Raw genomic sequence first — 22,897 nt, forward strand, 5'->3', positions numbered from 1 at the left:
CACCAGAGTTTGAACCTATTTAGTTTTCTCATAGAAATAGTACGCATGAGAAGCATAATATTTCTCAGAACTTTCAGATATTTGCAAATGTGTAATTTGAGCAGGCTAACACTACAATGTATATTTGGCAGCCTCAATGAGGAAATATCATCAACAAGGAAATTTTCTCCCAAATATTGTCATCATTGACAGTCTGTTGAGTTAGCGAGTTACTGCAGTAAAACCTCAGATCATGTGGTGAAGCTCCAGCAAGTTGCAGTACTGTTGATGTTTGTTAACTCCTTTTCACCTCGCAGAGTCAATTAGTGGCAAAATAATAAGGTGAGGTTTCCTCCCTACTGTTCTGAAAACCTCAAGATAATCTGATAAGAACTATAATTGTCATTCATAGCACACCATGTATTTTTATTCCTTCCCAAAACTGAAAGGTGTGCCTCCTCCTATTAAGAATATCCCACGGATGTTTATTACATAGATAATCAGCAAGGACATCAAAGATAGTCAATCCGGTGTAAAAATAACTTTGAAGGCTGTAAATCAGGAAGGAATCCGTTCATACCCTCCTCTTCCTCTTCAACATCACTTAGGGTTTTGTCTTCATCAAACCCAGAGCTGGTGGAGCTCTCAGAGCTTGTGACGCTAGCCAGCCTTTTTTTTTTACCCTCCATGGCAGTCCTTTCTTGAATGGGGTCAGCCTGCAGTTTAGTTTCCTATACAGATGGAGCACATGAAGAAAGCTTGGTAAAACAATATGTTTTGAAAATAAATAGCAACTCTTTACGAAAGAGAAAGTCTTGCATTTTCTTGTGTTTTACCCTCTCCCCATTACCTCTCAGTTCACTCTGCAGCCAAGGGAAACAGTTAAACGGAAGAGTAATTCCTTTAGTAGCATCAGTTCTAAATCACTGAAAGGAGCTAATCTTAGAAAGGCAAATTTAGTGTGAACCCAGTGAATACTTGATATAAGTGATTGTATAATTTCACAAGATAAACAACTTCAGCCCTAATCCCAACCCAGCTTTATAGAGTTAATTTTTTTTCAGCATCACTGAAGGAGTTTTAGTTGTGGATGGCACAAAAGATTGTGCAAATGAAACCCAATTGCAATTCTAATGTTGCGCACCCCTCAGAAGGCCAAAAAAAATGTCCCATCAGGAAATTGGTTGAATCCTACTCGAGATGCCCAAGTAAGACTCCTCGAAAGGGATGCTGCCTGAGCTGGGGGAGCTGCAATATAAGGGAGGATCAGATAGATTGGGTTTGTTTTCCTTGGAGCAGGGAATGTTGAAGGGACACCTGATAGAAGTTTACAGATCGGGAATCCTTTGTCTGAAAACCTTGTTTTTCAGATAAAAGATATTTTTGGTTTTCAGATAAACTTACCATATAGGATCATTTGGAAAAAAAGGCTTTGCTTGGCTTGAACGCACCTGAATGGGCCTAAAAGCAATGTTTTGTTTTTTCCAAAGAGCCTGAACCCAGTGTGTCTATTCAGGTCCACTAGATATATGGACACCCCCTGCTTTAGATTCAAACCTGGAGGTTAGCACTAATCAAAATGGCTGGTAATCAAGATCATCTATTGCACTGAATTAAAGTATAACACCTTTTCCCGTGACAGCAGTTGCCATCAGAGTTTGATCTCATTTAGTTTTTCGATAGAAATAGTACATGTTAAAGTATATTGAAGCACAAGTTTTCTCAAAACTTTCAGATGTTTGCAAGTGTGCAATGTGTAATTTGAGAAGGATAACATTACAGTTTATAGTTGACAGGCCCAATGAGGAGATATCATCAACACGGGGGTTTTCTCCAGCGTATGGTCATCACTGACAGCCTGTTGACTTGGTGAGTCACTGCAGTTTTTGGACGTGGGGAGAAAGAGTAGCCAGCCTGTAGAGGCTAATAAGGGCACAGGAACTTTTTCCATTAGAAGAGGAGTCAATATCAGGAAGCATCGATTTAAGGCAAAAGGCAGAGGCTAAGAAGGGAGCTGTCAAAAATCTTTTTTCACCCAGAGGTTGGTGGGGGTCTGCCTTAACCATCCTTACAGGCAGTGAGCAAGTCAGAAACTCTTGTAACATTTGAGCAGCATTTATATATTTACATGGATTGCCATGTATGGGCTAAGAGCTAAAGTATTAGTGGAGTCAGATTTTTGATGACTGGTGTGGAACAATGGGTTGGAATGTGTCCTTCTGTGCTGTAGACATCTCTGAATCTTTATACATGCTCATGATGTGCTCGTGAATTTGTGATGCCTTGAGGACAGTGGGTGTAAGGCTTGCACTGCTACATTTTTTTCAGCTGTAGATGTGGCACTGGCAGCATCCTCCACATGGATGATAAGTATAATTTTTGTTTTAAATTAATATGGAGCCAGAAGGACAAGGAGAAACTAGTCCCCTAGTTATTTGGATGAGGCCTGATCATAGCTTTTTTTTTCCAATCTTTAAGCCTATGCCAATAGGTGCAGGGATTTTACCGGTGACAATTTGATGCCAGAAAGAAGCCGAAACAAATTCAATCCTGTTTCTAAAGTGGTGTGACACATGTTTTGGCACACTCTTCTACATGAAATGGTAGTGAATTCCTGCTCATACCTTTAGCAAGTGTTGAACATGTAAAGCAAATATTATCTTTCTGTCATCACTTATATTATATTTTAAGTTTAAAACCTCTTGTGTGTGGCAAACTAGAAACAAATGCATCATGGAGAATTCCCCTGCTGTACACAAAACATACCACCTGTGGACATCTATTTCCAGTAATAACATGAGATCTCAGTAGTTCAGTATTTAAAATAAAAATCTTAAAGTTGCAATCACCTTATGCAGGACAAAGTTATTTCTCTTGCTCTTCAGGTAGTTGGAGAGATTGCCATATTTACAGTATTCAACAATTACCATCAAAGGACCTATAAATGGAAAAATTAGACATTATGTAAATCAAATATTACTCTTTAAAACAATTCCCTAGAATAAGACATGGACTAATTCTCTAAGTTTCGAGAGCGTGGTGCTGGAAAAGCACAGCAGGTGAGGAAGCATCCGAGGAGCAGGAGAGTAGACGTTTTGGGCAAAAACCCTTCATCAGGAATGGGGGTTGGGGTGAGGGTGGTGGTGGTGGGGGCAGGGAAGGTGGGGAGGGTCACCATTACCTAAAGATTGGTATAATATATCAAAAGCCTGAGTGTTATAATGAAGTAAATAACTAAAAGAAAAACAGAAGTTGCTGGAAAGTCTCAGCAAGTCTGGCAGTCTTTTTGGAGAGGAAATCAGAGTTAACATTTCGGGTCCAATGACCTTTCTTTAGAACTTTCCAGCAATTTCTGTTTTTGTTTCATATTTCCAGCATCTGCAGTTCTTTTGATTTTTATAAAATGTTCTTCCCAAAATTTCCACTTTCACACCAAATAGAGCAAACCATCCACACTGATTTAGTTCACTAGAGGTTCTCCTAATAAAACAAACCAGTTTTGAACTCAAACTTTATTGAATGTTTTGCTTTGTGCTATTAATAAATTCCATTACAATTATAAAATTACGAACCTCCATGTCTGGTGCATGCTCCCAACAAATTCACCACATTCAAATGATGTCCGATATGAATCAAGATCTTTAGTTCTGACATTAAAGCTTTGTATTCACTGGCTGTTGCCCCCTCTGGGAAGAAAATAATCTTAAATCATTTAAAACACCAGAATAAGAATATTTAATTTGGTCATTTTCAAAATCCTGCTGATAAAAGTAAAGTAGTGACGGTTTTAATTGTCCTCTATAGATATGCAAATACTAATGCAAATATGAAACATACACATAAAGAACTGGAAAAATACTGTAACCATCATCAATAGTAATGGCATTTAACATTTGCTATTTTCCCATTCTTTAATTTCCTGTCCATAAATGGACAAACTTCATTTAGGAATACACAGGGCCCTAAATTGCACAGAGATTCTGCTGGTAATCCCCAGGAAAACATTTGTACTCTAGATATTTGTTGTTACTGAGAGGATTCTTGTAAAGGCACAACTTCCATCCATCCACTGCAAGGTAGATGATGGTGGGGAAGCAAAACAAAGGGCACTTAGCAATAGCGTTGCTGGAGGCTCTCCGGGTTTAACTGTTGTAAATTGCAAGCTGAAGGACTTGAGGCCAACATATTTTTGCAGCAGAATCTCAAACACTTTCAGACACTTAACTAAGAAGGAATTTATTCCTTAAATGGCAAAAAAGCAAACTGGTTCAATATGTGTCAAATCTTTTTTATTATCGCAATCATTATCACTATCCAACATGATCAGAATCACATTACCTTTCAGCATTTTAATAGCAACAGTCTTGCATGTGGATGATTTATGAATACCAAAAGCAGAAGCTTCCACAACCTTCCCAAAAGCCCCACGACCAAGAGTTTTACCTGTTGATCAAGACAAAGACAAACAGGTAATAAAATAAATATTCAAATAAAGTTATTCCTATCCTGTCTAGAATTTACAAAGCAATAATCAGGCTCAGAACATTTGCATAATAGTTCAGCTAAACACTGGCATTCCAGTGACAGAGTGATATTTGCATGGTCCTCTTCTTGAAATATAGATACTGTAACAGAAATCTTAACATATTATCTATGAAGCAATGCTTTCATCAGATCTCCAAAAAAGATTTTCCTATCATCTTCTTGAAATAAGTGGATATGGAGAGAGTGGTGGCAGTAATTGTACTAAAAATGGTTAGTTATAAGGAAATTAACATAACAGTAAAGGCAACTACATGTATATAATTTCATATATGGACGAGAAATGAATGAAAATATTTAAGTATCCATATTGTTGATTCTTAATTTTTATTGGCTCCTGTAGAGTAACACTGATCAGCTTCAGTTCCAATTAAGAAGGAGGACAAAGCCAAAGCAAAGTCTATCAGTCAGCTTCGTAAAGACCAGTGGTCTCAGATTCTAAAGTGTGAAAAAAGAGAAAACTTTTGAATGGTTCTGTTATACTTGGACCATGAGTGACAATACCTCCAACCTATAAGCTAGAAACATTTAATATCAAGAAAATCAAAACACACTTTAGCTATAGGTTCATTCATTAGCAAACATTGAACACAACAAAGTTTCAAGCAAGTTACTAAGTCAGTGCTATTGCACTCTGCCTTGAGTGAATCTCAACAAACAGTGATGTTAGGAATGTATTTGCAACTACCTTATTTGGCAGCAGTTCTAGTCAAATAAATGGATAATGCCTTCTCTTTGAAAGACAGCAGAATATTAATTTATTGAATTAAGAGGAAATAATTATCAGAGAGCTAAAATTTGTCAGTGCACCTCCACTGTAACTTTAGGGTAATGGAAAGACAGAGAAATTATTTGAGAAACAGATTTAGGAGATCTTTTATCAATTCTTTTTATATGTAAGGTCACGATAATGAGGGGACAGGGAACCAAGTTGAACTGCTCACAATGTGAATTCCAATGATCTCAATACTACAGAAAGCTGGGAACATCTTCAGAGGCCAGGACAGAGCATGTTTTGAAGTGTACCGGCTTCTGCTCTGGCTGAACTGGCTAATCATGCAATACCTTACTTGCTGCCCATAAACCTCTCAAGGAGCAGGGAATCAGTAGCACAAGCATGCTGAGTACTTTTTAGCTAAGAATTGAAATTTCATTCTGAATTTAACAAACTGTCGGCTCTTAATGACAGTGAAAACTTAAGTCAAAGTCAATGTGGTTTTATTGACTCCAACTTATTCATCTTCTGCACATTCTGCTTTGTTTCTGTAATACATAGTCACAGGAATTAATAAAATACAGGGAACAACCATGATTCTCACCCAAACAAACAGAATACAGTTCTGTTATCAATTTAACCTATAACTTAAGCTTCCTGTCTTAAAATAAATGAAGGAACTAACTTTGCTTTGACAAGGAAAACAGTTCAAAGTACTGCTGACTTCAATTAAACATATATCTGATTGAGTTATGCAATGCAGGTCCTAGGTTCAGTTATCTTTTTACTGTGTTAACTGGTTCTAACCAAGGAAACAACTGCTCTTGGATTAACAAGGGAAAAGTCAGCAATGACTCCCACTCACTATGATTATTCAGAACAAGATCTACTGAAATTACATCTTGCATCATCAGGCCTGGGTGTGAATGTACTGCAGAATCTATGGACTGCTGTACAGTGTGAGTCTTTCTGGATTTTTCACATAGTTGCTATATTGCAAGTCTACCACTAAAAGTAGCCATCACAATTTTGCACCCATGACTCACTTTGATCCAAATCTGCCCTGCCCTGCCCAGAAGACATGCAAATTACCATAACTATGGGACTGCTGGGAATACACGGTGGCCTACATTTGGGAAGAGATCTGTAGTAGGGAAAATACTAAAATCTATTTTAAAGGATGTGAGTACTGGATATTTAGAAAATAATTTCCTGTTTGGACAGAATCAACATGGAATTATGAAAATAATATCATGTTTGAGATTTTTGAGGATGTTGTGGTGACTTTGGTTTTTGAAAGACTTTTGATAAAGTCCCACATAGGTTAATAGAGAAAATGGAAGTGCATGGCAGCAAGAGGATTAAATTAGCATAGGCAAAATTAGCATACGCTGAGGATTGGTTAACAGCAGAGAACAGTCTATATTAATGATTTAGATTTGGAGGTCAATTTGTAATATTTCCAAATTTGCAGATGATATAAAACTTGGTGAAAATGTTAGTTCTGAAGAGTTTGCTAAGATGCTTCAAGAGGATTTAAATAAGTTAAATGTGGGAACAGGAGCATAGCAGGTGGAACATAGTGTGGCTATCTTTGAAGCTATTTCTGAAATAGTGAAAGATTGGAAAGTGTTGGCGTCATTGTTCATAAATCATTGAAAATCAGCATGCAGGTGTAGCAAGAAATTTGGAAGGTAAACAGTATGAAGGTCTTTATCACAAGTGGTTTTAAGTACAGGAGTAAAGAAGTAATCTTTCAATTAAATAGAACATTAGTGTGACTATGCCTGAAATATTACGTCCAATGTGGACCCTTGCCTAAGGAAGGATATACTTTTCATTAAGGAGTGCGGTGGAGGTTCACCAGACTGAGAGGGATGGAGAAGAGTTATATTGAAATGTTAACTCTGTTCCTCCCTCCACAGATGCTGCCAGACCTGCTGTGTTTCTCCAGCATTTTCTCCCTTTATTTCAGATCTCATTCATCCACAGTACTTTGCTTTCATCTGGGTTGGAGGGGTTATCCTATATGGAGAGATTGTGGAAACTGAACCTGTATTCTGTTAAGTTCAGAAGAAAGAAAGTGATTGCATAGAAACATAATTTTTCTTTTAAAAGGAATAGACATAGTAGATGCAGAAAACATGTCCCCTGGCTATACATGGTAATAGGGGCTAGAATCAGGGAACACAGTATCAGAAAAAAAGACAACCTATTTAGGCCTGAGATGGGGAGAACTAGGTAAAAGTGAGGACTGCAGACGCTGGAAACCAGAGTTTAGATTAGAGTGGTGCTGGAAAAGCACAGCAGGTCAGGCAGCATCCGAGGAGCAGGATAATCGATGTTTCAGGCAAAAGCCCTACAGGAAGGGGAGGAAGGTGTCAGAGATAGTCCAGGTGAATTTAAGGTTGGGGTGGAATGTGTTGGTGAAGTTGATGAACTGCTCAACCTCCTCGCAGGAGCACTTTCCACCGTACCAACCTTCACATTAACCACATCATCCGCTGACATTTCCGCCACCTCCAAACGGACCCCACCACCTGGGATATATTTTCCACCCCACCCCTTTCCGCTTTCTGCAAAGACCATTCCCTCTGTGACTACCTGGTCAGGTCCACGCCCCCCAACAACCCACTCTCCTGTCCTGGCACCTTCCCCAACCACCGCAGGAATTGCAAAACCTGCGCCCCCACCTCCTCCCTCATCTCCATCCAAGTCCCCAAAGGAGCCTTCCACACCCATCAAAGTTTCACCTGCACATCCACCAATATCATTTATTGTATCTGCTGCTCCCGATGCAGTCTCCTCTACATTGGGGAGACTGGACGCCTCCTCGCAGAGCGCTTTAGGGAACATCTCTGGGACACCCACACCAATCAACTCCACACTCTGTGGCCCAACATTTCAACTCCCCCTCTCACTCTGCCAAGGACATACAGGCCCTGGGCCTCCTCCACCACCATTCCCTCACCACCCGATGCCTGAAGAAAGAACGCCTCATCTTCCGTCTTGGAACACTTCAACCCCAGGGCATCAATGTGGACTTCACCAGTTTCCTCATTTCCCCTCCCCCCACCTTATCCCAGTTCCAACCTTCCAGCTCAACACCATCTTCATGTCCCACCTGTCAATCTTCCTCCACACCTATCTTCTCCACCCTCTCCTTTGACCTATCACCTCCATCCCCAAACCCATTCACCTATTGTACTCTTTTGCTACCTTCTCTCAAGCCCCCCCCCGCCCCACCTTATCTCTCCATGTGGGAAGAACCTTTTACTCAGAGTGGTACATCTTTGGATTACTTTATCCCATAGGACCATCAAAGCTCAGACATTAAATAGTTTAAGTGAGAGGTTTTTAGATTTCTACTCACTGCTAACATCAAGGGATATGAAGCGGTATGGGAATGTGGGGGCATTGATGTAGATGATTAGCCACAATTGAGCATGGCGGAGTAAGTTCAAGGGGCTGAATGGCCTACTTCTGTTGTGTTCCTGCAACAGACACTGGCTAGATTCTGAAATACCGCTTTGAGTTGCTGTAATTTGACACGCTGCCTTTTTTTCTACTGAGACATTGTCTTTCTGATAACTATGAAAGTGTTAACAACACACAACTTTATGTGTATCACAGCTCCACAAAGCATCTGATTATAATCGGTTATGACAGTCAGTCAGCAGCTCATTTCTACATAACACAACCTCCACCCTCCTGCTTATCTGTCAACCCCCTTACTTCACTATATTCCTGATGAAGGGCTTATGTCCGAAACATCCACTCTCCTGCTCCTTGGATGCTGCCTGACCTGCTGTGCTTTTCCAGTGCCATACTTTTTGACTCTGACTCTCCAGCATCTGCAGTCTTCACTTTCTCTCACATCTCATGGTTGCCCTGGTTGGGTACATTTTTGATGTGTTGCAGTTTCACTGCAGACTCAGATCTGAAGTGGCCTTGTAATTTTTAATAGGTGATATTGTTATTGAGGTGGCTGGGTGAGTCACTCAAAATAATGAACTTATGGTGGAAAATGGTGAACTTATCATGGAGTTACAAAAAATGGACATTGATTTAAGCATACAGGGAAATGAAACTCAGTCTTGACCAAAGTGACTGTTCGAATAAACATGCTACAGAATCCAGATAGGCTGCAGCTGCCAACAGACAGTTTGCAACTAAACTGGTAGCTGGAAACCCTACAAAACACACCTGGATTTGGGTTTGAATGGAGGCAATGGACATCATCCTCAGGGCAATGTGCATCAGACATGAATATGCCACAGACCCTTATTTAGAGGAGGCTATATGCACCCAGCATCTCCAGTAATGGATACTTAAGGACACCCTGCCATCAACGCCCAACCTGGTTGGGTCTGGTCAATCAAGGTGGTTGAACCTGATTGATCTGTTAAAAGATACTCAAGACCGTCCTAAAAAGGCGCGATGACTTTGGAGTACAAGAATCACTGCAAAACCACACTCAGTGTGGTAACGAGAATAGATTAGATTAGATTCCCAACAGTGTGGAAACAGGCCCTTTGGGCCAACAAGTCCACACTGACCCTTCGAAGAGAAACCCACCCAGACCCATTCCCCACCCCTATATTTACCCACGACTAATGCACCTAACACTATGGGCAATTTAGCATGGCCAATTCACTTGACCTGCACAACTTTGGATTGTGGGAGGAAACCGGAGCACCTGGAGGAAGCCCACGCAGACACGGGGAAAATGTGCAAACTCCACACAGCCAGTCACCCAAAGTGGGAATCAAACCCGGGTCCCTGTCGCTGTGAGGTAGTAGTGATAATCACTGAACCACTGTACTGGCCCCTGGAATAACCACTGAAAGAGAAGACACCTCCAAAACTATCAGAAGAAGACCAGACAACATCACCACATGGAACCTGACCAAGTTCTAGGGTGGTGGTATATGGTCATCCAAAGTTAAGTTAAAGCATAAGATAGATTTGTAGTGTTTATCATTAGTTCATAGTGTATTCATTGTTCTATTATTAATTTTGTCAAATAAAAGAATATTATTGTTTTACTATTATGAAAAGTCGACTCACAGTTCTTTTGCTGGATAAAGAGTGTTCAAACACATTGTGTAGCAGGCACAACATTGGATTCCAATAACAGAGGCTGAAAATCAATTCAGCATTGAGTACCACCAGGAATATTGTGGAACAGACCATAAGAATGTTCAAGTTGCATATCTGGTGCCTGGACAGGTCAGTCAGATCTCTACAGTTAAAACCACCAAGGCTTGTGACAATTGTAGTGCCTTGCTTGATGATGGCACTTCTAAGAACAGAATATGAAGGAGGGGAGCATTCTTGAGCCACAGTTCCATGTTCATAACAAATAATCTCAATACTCAGAAGTTATAATAACCTATCAGTGGCACGTACGATCAGATAAGATATTATCAACTTCATCCTTTAAAAGAGTATCTTCAGATGCATTGAATTGCATACAGTCTTCAGCACAGAATCAGACGATTCTATTCAATTGGTCTAAGCCCGCATTTATTCTGTGCACAAATCTCCTTTCATTCCAATTATATCTTTTCAACTTGCCTGATATCTAATTTCCTTTTTTCTTATTTATGTGCCCATTCCTTAAAATGTAGAAACGCTTTTAACAATTCCAAGGGACAGCAAGTTCCATGTGTTTAGTGCTTTTGTGTGTAAAAGAAATTCCTCTTCAATTCTTTATTCGATCTACTGGAGCTAAGTTTTTATTGATGCACCCTTGTTTCAAACTCAGACAAAAGTGAAGGCAGTTTTCCATGCTCATCAATTCAAAACCCTTTATAATTTTAAGGAACTAGATGACACAGAGAAAATAGTTCCATCCTGTTTAATTTTTACTGTTCATTCAAAGCTCCCTAGGTGGGAGACCAGCCAGGACAGCACTGAAATAGCTGAGTTTGGCAATGACAAGAGCATTGTTGAGGATTTGTACCAGCAAAAGGCCTGAGGCAGCAACAGAATTGGTATTACAGAAGAGTAAGCATGTGTTCATTGTTTTTGCATACTTTTATGTTGGATCTGAACATAGTATCAGTTGACACTTTGAGATTGAGGCTGGAATTGAACGTGAAGTTGAATGGCCTGCATTTATTCGTATGTGGCCTTTTAATGTGCTGATATGTGAATAAAATGTAGTGACATTTTGACTGATTTGTTGCGAAAAAGAAATATAGATGACTGTCACAAATTTTGAAACATATCATCATACCTTTTCCAAACAGTGTTACAATTTTGTGCACATACCTAGTTTCAGCCTGTCTCGAGGAAACTCCCATTTATTATCATCATAAGGAAGGTGTTCACATTGCTCATCGAGTGGTACTTCATCTGGATCCATTATGATTGACAGGTAATCTGTTTTTATTTCTGCTGATCGTGGCTGGAAAATCAAAACATGAGAAATCACGTTCATGCAAGGTGGACATTTGTCCTGCAGATTTTTACAGTCTCCATGCCAATACTCATCATCTTAATGGTTAGTAGTTGGAAAGAAAAACATTGTATCATTATGCATTATGTCTGAAGTAACCTTTAGGGTTCAACAGACTACAACAAAACCACCAGTGTGATTCATTCAAAACTAAATGGCATCTTTCACTGGACTAATTAGCAGTAAGTTATGTAGCCTGTCAAGTGTGTCTTGATTAAACAGCAGGCATTGACAAAATAATCATGCAGTGTTAGGGCTTATTTAACAAGAACAATTATAGAGTTATATCTTTTTCTGGAAACAAAATTGAAAGTGTTTTCAGTAAGAAAGTTAACCTTCTGCAGAATACTGTAAATGTTTGCTTTAGAATTATATCTATTAAAAATTAGCACATGATTATTTTTAGGTAACATTTTAATATTTATTTCAACTCAAGTTAATTTCAGAAGCTTTACCTAATAGATACATTCTGAAAATATCTGCCTAATAAAGATCTTGAGTATTGCAGATAAAAGACACATTTTGTCCAACCTTTTTGTCTTGAACTCATCAGGATAATTTGTAGGAATACCAATGTTAAGGGAAACATTTGTAATGTTTGGTTGGAGAATGCTAATGGATTGGCAAACACACTCAGATTGGTAAAGACATTGTTATGGATAATGCACTTGGTAGGTGACAAGTAGCAGTTGACTGACAAGCTTTGTTTGAATTTTAATCAAGCAGATTGACTGATTGGTCAGGTATTACTCTGAGAAATGCACCAGAGAATGGGCATCACCAATTTTGTTGAAATGAATCAGGTGCAGTGTGTACATGTTCATTCTGTCTGCAGGGAACATGGCCTTGTGTATGAACATGTACAGCTTCCTGACAGGTCTAAACAAGAATTGTATCTTCTAAATCCCAATTGCACCCTGCTGACCAGATAGAACTAATTGTATCACTTCTGCCTTTGACTCTTTTAGATGGATCAATAATCATTTCTACAAAAAATTTCCGTTGTCCATGAGGATCCATTTACACAAATTATGGACAATGTGAGGCAGACTGGTAGATTGGAAGAGGATGAAATAGCCATGGTAGCTGCCAGAAAAGTGTGCATTCATGTGGAAGAAGTACTTATTATGGTCACAGTTGGGACTGACTTCCAGAGAATGAAAGCCCTTTTTGTTGACGGTTCTCATTGCTAATCAATGGAGTTTCTTTCCTGATGCCCTGAACCTGGTGGAATCCAGCCAAATGGAGGCAAAACCCACATTTAATAAGGACAGTTTAATTGACCAGCAAGATGCAGTAATCTGCAGTTGCTTCTGACATGATAGGAAGGTCAGCAGCTCATCCTTGCAAGGATCCAGGACTGAAGTCCAAGGCCACAGTGAGCATATGGAGAGTATTCCTTAACATGGTATGAGGTGTTCAGTGTTGAGGAACAAATATCTGCACACCTAGCTTCATCCAGCACTGGCTCATGATCATCTCCAGGTAGTTCCATCTTCAACAACAAGTCTACATTGAAGATTGGGTGTTAGATGTCCTTCTGCTCTCCTTTCCTCTGCATGCCCTCCTGAGGCCACTCTGTTCATCCTTTTGCTGCTCATGATCAGGGACCCAGAATTAGACTGCTCGCTCCTATTGCCAACTGCAGCCTTCCTTCTAGGCAGATGGCTGCCTAATTGTTTTTGTAAGTCTTGACCCCTGTTCCTCTGCCCACCTCCCATTCTACCTGTCTTCTTTCTATTTTTCAACCCCTTGATAATTACCCAGACCCCATTTCAGCCTGACTCATCAACAGAGCCAAGAGTCTGTAGCGGTCATGACCGAGTCCTCACTCAACCCACCTGCTAGTAGGTTTCGATTGATTTTAAATGACGTGTTTGTATATTGTTGTCTGTGCTTTGGGCACTTTGACCAGTTTATATATTAACAACGCTTTATCCAAGCACTCTTGTCAGTGAGGAGCACAAAGGGACACATAATTCTTTTTGATGCTCAAATCAATTTTATTAACAAAGTATTCCATATTTAAAAAATCAGATCAACATTTCTCAAATTCCCATAATATTTACTGTCTATCTAGCACAATGCATCTAAGAAAGGATATTACCTAAACAATCCATGTGCCTGAGCTGGGCCATTTGAATCTCTTTCCTCTCTGACATAGGGCTGGCACTCTTCCATGAAGGTGGGTCTCACAGGGGTCAGGGCAAATCTTCTGTCTGTCTGTCTGTCTCTCTCTCTCTCTCTCCACCATGCGCCCCCGCCCCCCATCCCCTCAAACTTCCCACCCCCCAACCTCCCTCTCTCTCTCTCTCTATTGCTGGGTTAGATTGAGTCTTTGCTGAGGGGCTGGTTTCCGTCTGTGTTCTTTTATTCCCTCATCCCTCATCCCCGACCTTCCAGAATGTTCTGTGCCTTTGGCCAATGGGGTCATGAGCTGTGTTCAAATCATCCAATGGGGTCACTGTTGCCATGCTGGTAGGAGTAAAGTGCATGTCTGCAGGCAATCAGAATGTCACAACCCTTGGGCTGTTTTTGTCTGGTGTGCCTTTGCCTAACTCCCTAAGTATCTGGATTCCCCATTGTAAATAGATTGTAATTTCTGAGATATTAACAATTTTGCTTATACACATCATCAAGCATAAAGGGATTCAGTCTGGGCTAGAATGGCACCTCGGACACTTTCTTGGGCTGAGTGGCTCTATTCATCACTTCCTGGTCAGGCCTGTCTCCTCTGGCTGGAGTTGGTGGGATTAGCTGTATTTCAATTCCTGAGGTTGAGGCCTTAGCAGAGATAGTGTCCAGGACTGGTGCAAAACTGGTCTGGATCAATAACTGGGGCTGATCCTGGATTGGAAGTGGGAATTTGGATTGTATTGGTCCAGGGTCTGAATCAGGACTCAGGTTAGGGTCCACTTCCCCTCCAGTTCTCCTAGAAGCATGTAGAGTTTGTGACTGCTGCATTGGGCTCTGTAAGCCTTTCACTGATTAATGTATCACCTAGTGTAAAGTAGTGTTAGTTATTTGTCACAACTACCCTTTTTTTTAGCAGAGACTGTAGATCACAATGGCATGGCTAAAATGGAGATCTGGGCTCAGATGGTAATGTTGGGAGTTGATGGCTAAAATGGAAGAGTTGGGTGAGAACGTGCGAAAGCTCGGACAAATGTGATTGACAGGGAGTGTCAGAGATAAAAGAGACATGAAGGTTTGGATGGGGGGAGGGGTCACCTAGATTACCAGACTAAGCCTGTGACTCACCTCAGTGAACTGTGACCTCTGTTGTCTTCCATCTTCATCTGAATTGCAAATAAATAATGGAAATGAAAACAATGGCTGCCATTACACCTGCTGTGTACAGATTAGGTGCTCTTGTCTGTCTAAGGTTGGGAACGCTACATGTGAGACCCTTCAAGAGGCAATTGCTTTCATCAGGCACTTAGATTGTAAAGGTTAAAGACATCTGTAATCATAGAATCCAGCATGTGAAATGCATGGTGGACAAATCCTAGTCATAAGCAATTTTGACCCTGTCACTACAAATTGATCACCGTCATCTCTATGAAGCAGAAATAATCACAGTTGACCTTAAAAGTGTCCTCCTGTTGGATCACAATTCACAAAGACTGTTGTAAGACTTTGTGAATTGTGCTGCTGCAGACTGAATTTGTCCCGGGACACTGTCACAGAGCTACGTCATCTGCTGAAGTGGGATCTGTGACCTGAAGGAGGGGGTGGCCATCCCCTCCCAGGGGACCTGTGTGGGATCTCTCAATCCTCCACCCATCAATGTACTGAGGTTGTTACTGGTGTAAGTTGTGACAGATTACCCCACTTCATTTCCCTGTGATGAGGTCAGTGCTGCAGTCCAGGCTGTTGGCATGGCCAATGGAACTGGCACCCCTCCCAGATACAGGGCACTATAGACTGTACACCCATCACGGTGAAAGCATCATCACAACATGGCTGGCTTCATCACCAGAAAAGAGTTCCATTCCATCATTGTACAAGTCATCAGTGATCAACCATGCCACATTCTAGACATCCAGGTCAGGTATCCTGGGAGCAGCCATGATCCTTAAGAACTCTCATGTTTGTTCTGATGTCTTACAATGATGGTTACTGGGAGACAAGGTCTACCCTCTGCAACCATGGCTGATGATCTGTGACACAAGCCCCTGAAAACGGCTGAGTGTAAATATAATGCTCCCATTCTTCATCCTGGGCCATCGTGGAGCAGACGATAATCCTCCTGAAGGTGAAATTCTGGATTGGTCTGGAGGAGCTTGTAGTACACTCCATACTACAATCTTCTTTCTTTTGCCCTCTTTGGTACTTCCAAAACTAGGTCCATTGGTCAACCTACCACCCTTGCTTTCCAAGTCTAAATCCACCCCCAATACACTATTTACTTTCAGCCAGAAGGTTAGTTCCTTTTCTGGTCACGTGAAACCATTTCTTCTGAACAGCTTTCTCCTTTCTCAAATGTGATCTCAATGTCACAAAAATCAAAACCCTCCCTTTTACACTATTACCCAATCCTCACATTTACCACCCTGATCTGTCATGTCCAAATGGTGACGTTCGTTGCACAGGTAGTATTTCTGAGAGTACTACTACCCTGGACGTCCTGTTTGTTGAATTTGCTGAGTTGAATTAGGTTTTATTGTCACATGCACTCAAACAAGTACAATGAAAAGAGTGCAAGTTGCTACTTATGGCGCCATTTTAGATACAAAGTCACTCAGTACAGCTTTTCCAGTTGCAGTTTTTGGAAAAAGAAGTACAAGGAGTTCAGCCTTGCAGATTTAGGAATAAATTATAAAATGGGGAAAAGAAGTATGGAGAAATGGTCTTCCGACTGAGTCCATGTTGACACCTAACCTCCAGTCGGCACTGTGTCTTGTACCAGACTGCATCTGACTTCACCTCAGGGCTCACTAGGCTGGGAGATCACTCTGGTATCACCTCGAGACTGCAAGTCACTTAATAATTTCTGAGACTGATCTTGCAATTCATGTTGTTGTTTCTCACATGAGCCACAACTCGCTTTTCGGAAGTTTACTCAACAGTTTCGTTATGTCCTGAACCTTTGGACCTGGGAGGTAACAGACCATATGTGACTCATGATTTTGGCTGTAAACTAGACTTTTTTTAATGCCCTGAACTATTGAGTCATCCATTACTACCTTACTAATCTGCCGACCAGCCTTTTACTCTTTTCCCAGAATAGCCTCTGGCACCATGGTACTGTGGTTTTCCCTCGTGTCATCCACTACCCAACTCAGTCATGTTGCTTCGTTGCCTGCACATGGCTTTCTCATAACATTGCGGAACCCCCATAGCAAGGAGGAGTAAATGGTGCAATTAAAATTGTTACACTGCCTCACAGTTTGGCTGATTTCAAAGACCAGAAATCTCCAACACACTTGAAGTACTTTTAAGATATAAACTTATGGTAGGATTCAAAAAGGCTGCCAGAACATAAAAATAGGTCACCTATGCTATTCGAGAAGAGGGACAGTAAATGTGCAGCTAAATACATAGACAAGGTAGGATTAATCAGACCTGGCTCCACTTAAGCAAAGAAACATGTCACCAAGCACGTACGCAATCTACGTTAGGTTACTGAAACTTGTCCCAACCGCAACTTGTGCCAGTCAAATGAGACAAGAGGAAGTTATAAACCACATTCAACCTGTGGTATAGATGTTTAAAGTACATGATCTAATGCTAAGTACCACAAACCCAAAGTGGATTCTGACTGGTCTATTGTTTTGCAAAGGATTGAAAATCACTATGTAATTGGTCAATGAGAAGAAACCGATATAAGATTGATGTGGATTTGAGAATAAAAATATAATTGTATTTGCCAAAAGGCAGACTGTCTAGGCAAAGAGGATCGCTGATCCTACCCCCAGTTGAACCTCTTTACACTGTGAGTAATAAAGGAGATGAGTAAAAATGTACCATCGTCTGGCTGGTCATTTTCTTCCACAAACTGACCCTTAGACTGTACCCTACGGTTTACTTCTAACAAGCATGTTCTTGAAACAGAAACTGAATGCGCTGGAAACAGCCAGCTGGATGGCTGTGGAAGAAGGAGCAAACATTAAGGTTTCAGATTTTATGACTCTCCATTAGAACAGTGATTGGGACTTACCTTTTTGAGTTTACGAATGAAGAGAGTTAGAAGCAGCCAGAAGAGCGCAGCAGCTACACAGGTACATGTCAGTGTGATCAGCTCCAGGTTCGAATTCTCTGTCGGTCCTGGAAATATACAGTAAACACTGGGAACCACTTTCCTCTAAAACCTTTGGAAGCTTCTGGAGTTTTGCATCTCTGATTATGTTAGAAAATATAAGTTCTATAATTTTATTTTCCATAAGACCCTTAGACATATGGGCAGAAATCAGGCCATTCAGCTCTTTGAGCCTGCTCCATCATTCAATCCTGGCTGATACGTTTCTCAACCTCATTCTCCCACTTTCTCCCCATAACCCTTAATCCCCTTGATACTCAAGAACCTATCTATCTCAGTCTTAAACGTACTCAATGACCTGGCCTCCACAGCCTTCTGTAGCAACGAATTCCATAGGTTCACCACTCTCTGGCTGAAGAAGTTTCTCCTTATCTCCGTTCTAAAAGGTTTTCCCTTTACTCTAAGTTTTCTATAGTTCATTTTTGATAAAGTATACGCTGGAATTTTGACTTTACAAGTTCAATTATCCAGCAGTAAACTTGCGAGGCATAATCTTGTGCCCTTGGTCATGGTAGGTTTGGTGGTGGGGAACTCTGAGTCATGAGGAATGAAGCTGGTGAGGATCCCACCTTTTTTGCCTCCACTCAATTTAAGTCTAGGGCAGGAAGAGGAAATCAAAGCCGCAGTTAATTGACCTCCCAAATAGGCAAATAATTCCCAAATGAAGGTTTCATCTTGTCACCACTGGTATTAATCCAGTGCCAGATGGCGAGGGAGGTGGAATTTGCCATGCAGGACCATGACAAGCAAGGGTTACTTGCTGGCATCTGGGAGGGTGCTTTACTTAAATGTTTCAGCGCCTGAATTAGGGACCTAGCACTGAGAAGGGCAGAGGGGTCTGACTACAAACCACTCATTACCCTCACTACTAACCCACTCTGCCATTACTCACTCTGGCCTGGAACCCCGTGAGCATCCTAACTTTCAGGATGGTTGGGAGCTGGCGATAAGGGAATTTGGCAGTGAACAGTCAACAATCACTGTCATTACTCTTCTAAAGGTGACTACGTTTTCAGGAGATGAGACATTGAACTTAGTGTGAAAATCCAGACATTGCAGTCTGTCACTCAGAATTCTGTTGTAAAGTTGTCTTGTGGTCCTCCAACCACCAGGGTGGGTAGTTACGGAAGTCATGAGAATTTCAACTTCACTGCACAGGTTCACTTTCTGCTCCAACAACATTGCTGTCTGTCATCTCTTTAAAAGGGCAATGATTTGCAGCAATAAGAAAAAACCTGATAACACAAGGGAAAACCTTTTTATACAGTGAGTGGTTTAAATCTGGAATGTACTGCCTAAGGTGATGGTGGAGGGAGATTCAATTGTTTCGAAAGGGCAAATGATAACCATCTGAACAGAGAGAAAAACAATGAGGTGAGAGGGAAATGACAGAGGAATGAAACTCGTTGAGTGGGTCTTGCATTGATAACTGAAAATGTGTTGCTGGAAAAGCGCAGCAGGTCAGGCAGCATCCAAGGAGCAGGAGAATTAACGTTTCGGGCATGAGCCCTTCCTGAAGAAGGCTCATGCCCTTCTTCAGGAAGGGCTCATGCCTGAAACGTCGATTCTCCTGCTCCTTGGATGCTGCCTGACCTGCTGCGCTTTTCCAGCAACACATTTTCAGCTCTGATCTCCAGCATCTGCAGTCCTCACTTTCTCCTCTTTCATTGATAAGCCAATTTGGAGGTGGGCTAAATGGAGTCTTTCTACTCTGTATTCATTCCTTGATTTGATGAAAGTCTATCAGGGTTCTTGAGAAGATGAAGGCTAATATTTTAATTGTGTTTTTTCTGCTTGCCCATTAGTGCTTCGACTGCTAAATCTATCTTCATAGTGATGACATTGTTCTTCTCTGCATTGCGTTCCATCTGCCATCAAATTCCTTTCGTAACTTTTAGCTTCCATCTACAAACCTCAGCTCAGTACTTTCAGTGAAGTGGAAAATTGTACTTTCTTCTGTTTATTCAATATAAGTTATTGATAAAGTGAAACCTAAAGGCTCCTGTACAGATTCCTCACAGACACCATAGATCACATCAATGTCAATTGACAAGAATACCAATTAGGCAAAAGTGAGGACTGCAGATGCTGGAGATCAGAGTCAAGATAAGAGTGGGTCTGGAAAAGCACAACAGGTCAGGCAGCATCTGAGGAGCAGGAAAATCAATGTTTCGGGCAAAAGCCCTTCATCAGTAATGAGGCAGAGAGCCTCTGAGGTGGAGAGGTAAATGGAAGGGGGTGGGGCTGGGGAGAAGATAGCTAAGAGTACAATAGGAAGACAGAAGTGGGGAGGTGATAGGTCAAAGAGGAGGGTGGAGCGGATAGGTGGGAAGGAAGATTGGCAGGTAGGACAGGTCATGAGGATGGTGCTGAGCTGGCAGGTTGGAACAGGGGTAAGGTGGGGGGAGGGGAAATGAGGAAACTGGTGAAGTCCACATTGATGCCCTGGGGTTAAAGTGTTCCGAAGCGGAAGATGAGGCATTCTTCCTCCAGGCATTGGGTGGTGAGGGAGTGGCGGTGGAGGAGGCCCTGGACCTGTATGTCCTTGGCAGAGTGGGAGGGGGAGTTGAAATGTTCGGCCACAGGGCGGTGAGGTTGATTGGTGCGGGTGTCCCTGAGATGTTCCCTAGAGCGCTCTGCGAGAATGCCAATTATCCTCACTCTCTGTTTTCTACCTCCTCTCCAAAATGCTGCCAGTATAAGAACGTGCTACCAATAGTTCAATATCTGAAAGAAATAGTTGTTAAAGTATCAACAATGAAAAATCAGTCACAGTACAGAAGCTCAAGTAAATAAGGTGAAGCTACTGAGATGGATATTTAAGTAGCATTCTTCCCAAAATGTTTCTCCTAAACGATATAAAATTTAGATGCAAGGGTTATAACTTGTAGTTTCATTAAAACACATTTAAAATGAAGTTAACATGTCTCATATCTTCTGCACATTACCTCGAACAGTGATGTAAGCAGAAGTCTCCACAAACCCTTTCCTGTTTGTGGCATGGCACTGATATAAACCTTCATCCTCTTCTTTGACTCTTTCAATAATTAAGGTTTTGCTTCTTGGTCCCAGGGTAATACCTTTGTATGAAGTATATGTGACAGAAATTAGACTCAAGTATTTCACACAGCCTTATCTTGTTTATAGTTAGGTTCCATTTACTTCGATATACGCTGAACAGCCAGACAGCAATCTAATACTATGACATCCTGCATGATACAGATACACTGCTATAAAAACACTGTCTTTATGGGAAAAAAAAGACAACTTCCTATTTAGTCTATTCTTAATGATATTGTCCGAATCATTCAGGAGTTAAAGATAGTATCGGATTTGGGTGGTTTTGCCCGTATGTTGGTGCATTAATTAAGTTCAAAGTCAATCAAATTTTTGGCTGTTTGCTTTATATAGACATAGAAGATGTCAGCAGAAACAAAAACAAGAAAATATTAATCATGCTAGTGGATGAATTTCAGAAATTACCATGCTATTTTATCAGCTCAACCAGAACACATCATGTTACGCAAAAAACTCAGGTTTCTGTATCTTTTGAAAATGCCTACTGTAATTTTTTTTTCCAATTCATTGCTCTTTCCTATTCCCATTCCTTTTACATGTGAGAATGGGGCTTAAGTGGCATATCACTTCAGTTGTACACCAGGGGTTGGAGGTACGCTGGTGTGACTCAGTGATCAATTTCCTCCAGCTTGTGGGAAAAGTATCAAACGCTAACTCATAGACAATACCATGAACACGCAGCATGGGAACAGTAGCCATAAATCCATTTCCTAAATGGCGCAGCATTTTGAGCTATTCATACATTGTACCATTTCCCCAATCTGAATTTCACCTTAGAAAAACAATTACATTTAATCCTAAACATTAAGCAATAATACACTTAGTATGAAAAAGACAAGAAGCAAAATGATTATTGTGAAAACCATCTTTAACATAGCTTCATAATTCTGAAGCAGTTGAGTTTCCAACATGGCCCTAAAGTGCCAGTATTCTATATATTCAATTTTTTAATGACAGTCACAAAAGCTAAACTCATCACTTTAATAATATTGCTCAACTTTGTGAAAATAATTGCTGGAAAATTTAAAAATATAAAGTTGAAAGGCTATATTAGTTTTGACTGGTTAAGGCATCAAAAGAGTATTATAAATATATTGAGCATTCACACGCTGGTCTCGACAATACTAATTCCCAGATCCATATTATAAAGTTGTAACCTTTGTAGAAACCACACCTGATTCCACAAGTAACCTCCGGTTGTTTTTGTACCATATAATTTGTGGCATTGGTCTTCCCTCTACGTGGCACTCCAAAGTAATTGAACTACTGACATTCACCTCTTGGTTACTTAGGTTGCGCAACAGATATGGGACTTCCTGAGCTGAAATTGAAGAATTCATAGCCATAAGTTAAAAAGGTAGTACTGGATAACACTACAAAATATATTTTCTATGAAGAACGCCAAATATTTTACATGATACCTCTGATAGAAGGTTATTGCGCCTTGCCTTTCAGATTATATATGGCAAATTATATCACCTAGAATGCTAGATTTTCAGTGTCCAAGTTAAAATAAGAATATAATGCAAGTCCTTCAATTAGGTAAATGTAAATAAATCTTTAAAAGGCAATATTTAAATTAAAGAAGAGGTTTAAAAATTTATGGATCAAAAAATGTGTGTATTTCAGTACAGATATGCTCAATTTAAAAACAGTTGATGTTCTATTTTGTATTACTCCCTGGACAAAATCAAAACAAAGAGAGTGACCAGTTTGAAAATAGACATTTTCTGAAGCCGAAGAGAAGGTGATGAGTGTGGTGACTGTGAAAGGACTATGTATCCACTTAAGCATAATACCAAAAAGATTGATGCCACCTGTAAAATTATGCAGAGAGAGGGGCAAGGGAATCAAT

The 22,897-nt window shown here is 40.6% G+C and overlaps 1 protein-coding gene across 1 annotated transcript in view; it reads right to left on the reverse strand.

Moving 5' to 3' along the window:
* The window catches only part of flt1 (fms related receptor tyrosine kinase 1), a 185,789-nt gene that overhangs the window by 38,039 nt on the left and 124,853 nt on the right, over positions 1–22,897 (reverse strand). Inside the window, exons 14-21 of the mRNA XM_043692014.1 lie at positions 22,217–22,363; positions 20,913–21,044; positions 17,866–17,972; positions 11,516–11,651; positions 4,318–4,422; positions 3,552–3,665; positions 2,829–2,917; positions 560–710 (exon numbers count right to left, since the gene is read on the reverse strand). Coding sequence (XP_043547949.1) covers positions 560–710; positions 2,829–2,917; positions 3,552–3,665; positions 4,318–4,422; positions 11,516–11,651; positions 17,866–17,972; positions 20,913–21,044; positions 22,217–22,363 — 981 coding nt within the window. The remainder of the gene's footprint in view (positions 1–559; positions 711–2,828; positions 2,918–3,551; positions 3,666–4,317; positions 4,423–11,515; positions 11,652–17,865; positions 17,973–20,912; positions 21,045–22,216; positions 22,364–22,897) is intronic.

This window comes from Chiloscyllium plagiosum, chromosome 6, assembly GCF_004010195.1.
Source record: "Chiloscyllium plagiosum isolate BGI_BamShark_2017 chromosome 6, ASM401019v2, whole genome shotgun sequence".
NCBI classification, from domain to species: domain Eukaryota; kingdom Metazoa; phylum Chordata; class Chondrichthyes; order Orectolobiformes; family Hemiscylliidae; genus Chiloscyllium; species Chiloscyllium plagiosum.